At 40.4% G+C, this 5,248-nt stretch overlaps 2 protein-coding genes across 3 annotated transcripts in view; both read left to right on the top strand.

Moving 5' to 3' along the window:
- The window catches only part of LOC105568369 (integral membrane protein GPR155), a 10,557-nt gene extending 10,299 nt beyond the window's left edge, over window positions 1–258 (top strand). Inside the window, exon 12 of the mRNA XM_012023999.1 lies at window positions 133–258. Within this exon, the coding sequence (XP_011879389.1) occupies window positions 133–258 (126 nt within the window). The remainder of the gene's footprint in view (window positions 1–132) is intronic.
- LOC105568229 (nuclear receptor-binding protein homolog) lies at window positions 41–5,242 on the top strand. 2 transcript variants are annotated; one of them, XM_012023701.1, is made up of 6 exons: window positions 41–386; window positions 2,617–2,706; window positions 3,363–3,587; window positions 4,197–4,327; window positions 4,403–4,497; window positions 5,135–5,242. In XM_012023701.1, exons 1-6 carry the CDS (start codon window positions 258–260, stop codon window positions 5,200–5,202), a joined length of 738 nt encoding a protein of 245 aa, XP_011879091.1. In that variant the 5' UTR covers window positions 41–257; the 3' UTR covers window positions 5,203–5,242. The 2 variants fall into 2 exon arrangements, with proteins under 2 accessions (XP_011879091.1, XP_011879090.1); XM_012023700.1 differs by having other exon boundaries at window positions 4,403–5,216.
- The last annotated feature ends 6 nt before the right edge of the window (window positions 5,243–5,248 follow it).

Below are 5,248 nucleotides of genomic sequence, written 5' to 3'. Positions count from 1 at the left end.
CGCCGCCGCTGTCGCCGTCGCCGTCGCCGTCGTCACCGCTGCCACTGCCGCTATAACCGACGTCGACGACGCCGACGCTGCCGCCGCCGCCGCTATTCTCCGCGTGCACCCACTAGCCCCACTCGCCAGTAGGTCGCCGATCATCGTGGCAAGTCGCTGAATGCAAGGCTAGAAGAGAGCACCGCACTGGAGATCGTCACCAATGAGTTTGGCCTGCTGTTCGCTGCTGCCTCTCTAACTAATCGCAAGCGTGTGTGATGCCCGGGAGCCGCTCCAGCACGGACCCAGAGCACAAGTCACCGCGGGAAAGTGGTGAAGACTCGGAGGATGAGAGCGAGATCCTGGAGGAGAGCCCGTGCGGGCGGTGGCTTAAGCGCCGGGAAGAGGTATAAGTTCTGTCCCAACTACGCCTAACTGCGCCTCCTCCCGTTCGCTCCCACACTTGTTCCTCCGCTCCGCTCCGCCTCGCCAAGGTACAGGCACCCTGGCATGCACGGGTCGCTCGGAGCTTGTGCACCTTCCTGGTGTGCCGGGGGATGCCACGAGAACGGAAGACGTTCCGTCCTTCCGCATCTCTGCGACTTTCGCTCCTTTGGTTTCATTTGTAGTAGCAGTTGATTCGTTCATTAGCAGCTGCCATACGAATTTCATTTGTCCCAACACATTTGTCATCGTTGAAACTGAGGGCCTGTTGAGATTTTGGGCTTCAGTGGGCGTTATTCGCCCTTGCTGGGTTATTATCTCACGAATCTCAAAAGATAAAGGGAGATAAAACAAGACAAAGTAATGCCCACTGGGCATTGGTAGGCACTGTGCATGATTTTGGTCAGCGGTTTACCCCTCGGTTGAAACGCATTAAATCCTAAAAGGTTGAGATGTGTCGTGTAGATTCCAACTACTTGAATAATTGATGATTTCACGAAGTGAAACGAATTGTTTGAATGCGAATAATTATAATACGCCAGGTTTCAGTCAGAGCTGCTTTCTTGGAGCCTAACAGTAATATTAATTCTGCGTGAATTTTGGTTTTATTCAAACTTGGTACAAACTGTTACTACATCAAACATCACTTGCTGGAGAAGTAAAGCCCACATGCTTCCAATCGAATGAACGATTTTAATTTTTCTCGCATGTATCTTGTTTACTGCTGTCCATTTCTACCGATGCGAATTAATCTCGGTTTGACTTTCTTCTTATCCTTTTCTAGTTCTAAGAGTTGGGTAAAGATGGAAGGGGCGAATTAAACCGAGATAAAAACCACATTGGCAGAGGTGGACACGCGAAGAATTGATTTTAACTACGTGCTGAGAGCTATCAGAGACGCACCGTGATAATTTACATGTTGACGTCGAAGTTCCTGTTTGTAAATTAAAAAAACATTCGCTTGCGCAACGTTCTCCAAACATAATGCTAGACTATAATTACACTGTGACTTGTAAATATATTTAGAAGGATAGAAGTAAAGACACCTCCCCTCCCCCAGTTATGTCTTATTCGCGCGTCTCTGTGGTTTAATGTACAAATGTCTCTCGACCAGCGTCGGTGCTCGCTCGAATATAAATCTGTTTAAGCGCTCTTTGGTTTTCAATCGCGTTGCAAGTAGCAGCCCAACTCATTTCACCTTGCATCTATACAGGTGGTTGTGTGTACTCAGATGGTGCTGTTGCAAAGAGGCCTTTGGATTACAGAGATTTTCCTCCGTGTGTGATGTCTCTTGTTTTATTTTTTTTCTCATTATTGCGCCGCTCTCGTTGTAGCTCGTCTCAGTGCCTTAACTCACACCGAAATTTCTTGGCACAAATGCCTAACCATTAGGGCTCATTCATATTTTACCCTATAAATAGACCGCTGACGTCCTGTTATCGAATGTATAAATCAATGAAATTATTTTGATCATGCTTACCTCGCATGCAACTTCCGTCTTTCCGTGTAGAAGTGCAGCGGTCTTTACTGCGACGCTAACAAAGATTGGTTCCTATGCTCGGTTTTACAGTATTTATTCTAATACTCATCCGAACTCTCCTTGCACCTAGGCTTTTTATAACTTTGAGAATATTCCTCTCACCATCGTATTATTTCAATAATGGAAATGTAATAGAAACTAGAACGCTTTTTTGTTGTTGTTGCCAACAATATTGCGTCTTTTCCCAACATTGTTTATCGCCACGTGTGCCTTCATGTTTTACAATGGGCGAAATTTCTAATTTGCCGCTAACCGATTTGAATTATCGGCACATATGTAGCTTGTAAAGTGTGATTTTTAAGTAAGTATTACGATTCCGGCTTTTTTATTTTGTGACAAATAACACCTTTTATGAAATAGATAAAAATATTGTCTTCCTTTGGACCAGATAAAGATCTTGTACACTGAAAATCGTGCAATCGTGGCATATCGAAGAATTTGATGACAAGTTTTTTTGAAACTTTACCATGCATTTCACTGGAATGTGTGGTAAAGTTTCAAAAATGTCGCATGAAGGTCTTGATAATGCCGCGTTGCCCAACGATTACATGATTTTCAGAGTAAATTTCAAAAGAAAATTCCGTGTAGAAATGCAAATCCTCGTATCTCCCTGGTGTATCTTCTGTTAATTGTAAAACGTGTGCCTATTTCAGGTATATGTAGGTTCCAAATCGACGTTAGCCGAAGGCTCGACGAGCTTTGGATCAACGAGAGGAACTGAAAACGAAATTACCGAAATGGAAGTACGTACATTGAAAAAGCAGGCGGCAGAACGGTCCCTATGTTTTCTTTCTCCTTTTTTTTCGTATCTAGCCATTATCTCTTTAAAGTATCTCGCACAGAATTATACTAATGAACAAAGACAATGACGATTTACGTGCATTACACTATTGCAAACAAGCTTGACATTATTATCGCTAACGCTCCACAATGCGGCGAACCCTCTTCTGAATTATCTTCCCCTCCTCGGATTCCTGGCAAGGTCACATTCATGTAATAGTAAATGGGCGTTGAAATCGTTTCAACACCGCTTTAAGTACACTTAAAATGGACGATTACAGTAATACAAACCATTATACTATACATAGACACGGCAGATTGCGTTGAATACACCTACTCGGTCACAGTTTACGGCACGTATTTACAAAGCGTTTTTACGTTATATTTGACAAACCCGCAAGCAGCATCGGAAATGACAAAGTACTTGGATAATAAACGTATGCAAATTTGGGCAGGGGCTAATTGGACGCAGGGACTACATATACATATACGTATAATACATAACAGCACAGTATTACGCACTAAATATTTACAAATTGGCACCATAATTTTGTAGTTCTTGATCCTTGTTTAGCGAGACAATTGTAGAAATGAAGTAAAACCTAGCGCTTGCCTACAGGTGGGACAGAGAGATGTCCCAGGAATTGACTGTGCCTATCTGGCGATGGATACAGAGGAGGGTGTCGAAGTCGTGTGGAATGAAGTGCAATTTTCGGAAAGGAAAAACTTCAAGGCCCAGGAAGAAAAGATACAGCTCGTTTTTGAGAACCTCACGCAATTGGAGCACCCTAACATTGTTAAATTTCATAGGTATTGGACAGATACCCATAATGACAAGCCCCGAGTAAGTGTTAGTTATATATAACTCTGTACCTGAAAGGTCGATTGTCGTAACTGACATTTAGCAAATTATATAGCAGAGCCGAACTCAACTTGCATTTCTATAAATTTATATTTATTAGGATTTGTTCGGAAATGCTTTTTTTTTGTTTTTCCGTTCATTCTGCAGGTGGAGGAAAGTCCCATATTATGAGGTCGGCTCTTAATATGAGACAGCGGGATTTCTACTAAATTAATAGGCATCGTCTGTTGGTTTCACCGTGAATTCATTGCCCTTGGAGTGAGATCTATTTAGTGGAAAATTCATTGTTACGTTGTGCAATCGCCGCGAAAGAAGATTGTAATTGAATTTGGATGTTGAAAACCTGCTAGCTCATATTAGAAATCCCATCTCACAATAGGGCACTTTCCTCTACACTTATCTACCACTGTAAATTAATAGAGCGTTTGCTCGGGATAAGAACCTCAAAATTGATAATTTTCTAGTTGTTACGACAGTTTATTTCTCAAGTGCGGAAGTAAACGTACTATGGATACAATTTCCGTTACGTTTAGATAAATATCGTCTGCGTCTTTTTTTTAATTATTAATTCGTCTCCATATTATTCCGTAGGTTATATTTATAACGGAATATATGTCATCTGGGTCCCTGAAACAGTTCCTAAAGCGAACAAAACGCAATGTAAAAAAGTTGCCTCTACAAGCGTGGAAACGGTGGTGTACGCAAATACTTTCTGCACTCAGGTAATATACATATACAATATAACATATGTTAGACAACTTGATCTCTCAACTCATATTGCGTTGGAAATGTTTCAGTTATTTGCATTCCTGTTCACCTCCTATTATACATGGGAATCTTACCTGTGACACAATATTTATCCAACATAATGGACTTGTAAAAATTGGTTCAGGTAAGTGTTGTGTAAGAAGGAAGAAAAATAGAGAGAACTTCTCCTCTTGCTACATAATGTGTACAGCGATATCATTTTATATCTAAACAAAGACAGCATGCCTGAATTTATATAATATTATCTGAACTTGTGTGGTAAATTTAAATTACTACACGGTAGGATTGCTGTTCTCTGAACGAAAATAGTTAATATGCAACAGGATAAGGTTGTATGTGTGTGAGATATCTTTCATCTTCTCATTCACAGGGTTGTCAGAAACTTGCATCTACATTTCGTTGCAATTTCTCGTATTTTGAGAAATACAAAGACAGTAGCGATTACATTTCTTACTAAGTATTCTGTCTTTTTGTTTATATAAAGTGTTAGAGAAGATACAGGTCTTAGAAGGTATATCCACTGAAATGAGTGAGAAATAATCCATGCTAATATTTTTTGCTCAATTTAGTAATTCACCACATGTCTTCTAAGTGTCAAATCTCTTTTAGCATCTATATAATACGCATAAATGAAGTAGATGCTTTTAGATTTGCCATCATATGCTTATTTATTCATTACTCAGCCGAGACAAATAATAATTATGACTCAGTTCCTGAATGAACAATATGACAATATGATTCATTGTTGTGTGCCAATATAGGTGCTCCTCTAATGGTTTTGACGCACAAACATCATGGAAATATTTATTTACGTGCATATGTATATTAAGTTATGTCTTACAAAAACATTATTTGTTGTGAATGACTATAAGATA

Source organism: Vollenhovia emeryi, unplaced genomic scaffold, assembly GCF_000949405.1.
Source record: "Vollenhovia emeryi isolate VEMERY1.0 unplaced genomic scaffold, V.emery_V1.0 DF939130.1, whole genome shotgun sequence".
In the NCBI taxonomy this organism is placed as follows: Eukaryota; Metazoa; Arthropoda; class Insecta; order Hymenoptera; family Formicidae; genus Vollenhovia; species Vollenhovia emeryi.
Note: the sequence above shows the minus strand (reverse complement) of the source record. Positions and strands in the feature narration are given on the sequence as shown.

Bases quoted from the DNA above. Each gene is read 5' to 3' on its own strand.
- LOC105568229 (XM_012023700.1), top strand. From the start codon at position 258: ATGCCCGGGAGCCGCTCCAGCACGGACCCAGAGCACAAGTCACCGCGG. The intron at 2,707-3,362 runs GTACGTACATTG...GCTTGCCTACAG, and splicing joins ACGAAATTACCGAAATGGAA to GTGGGACAGAGAGATGTCCC. The intron at 3,588-4,196 runs GTAAGTGTTAGT...ATTATTCCGTAG, and splicing joins CCCATAATGACAAGCCCCGA to GTTATATTTATAACGGAATA.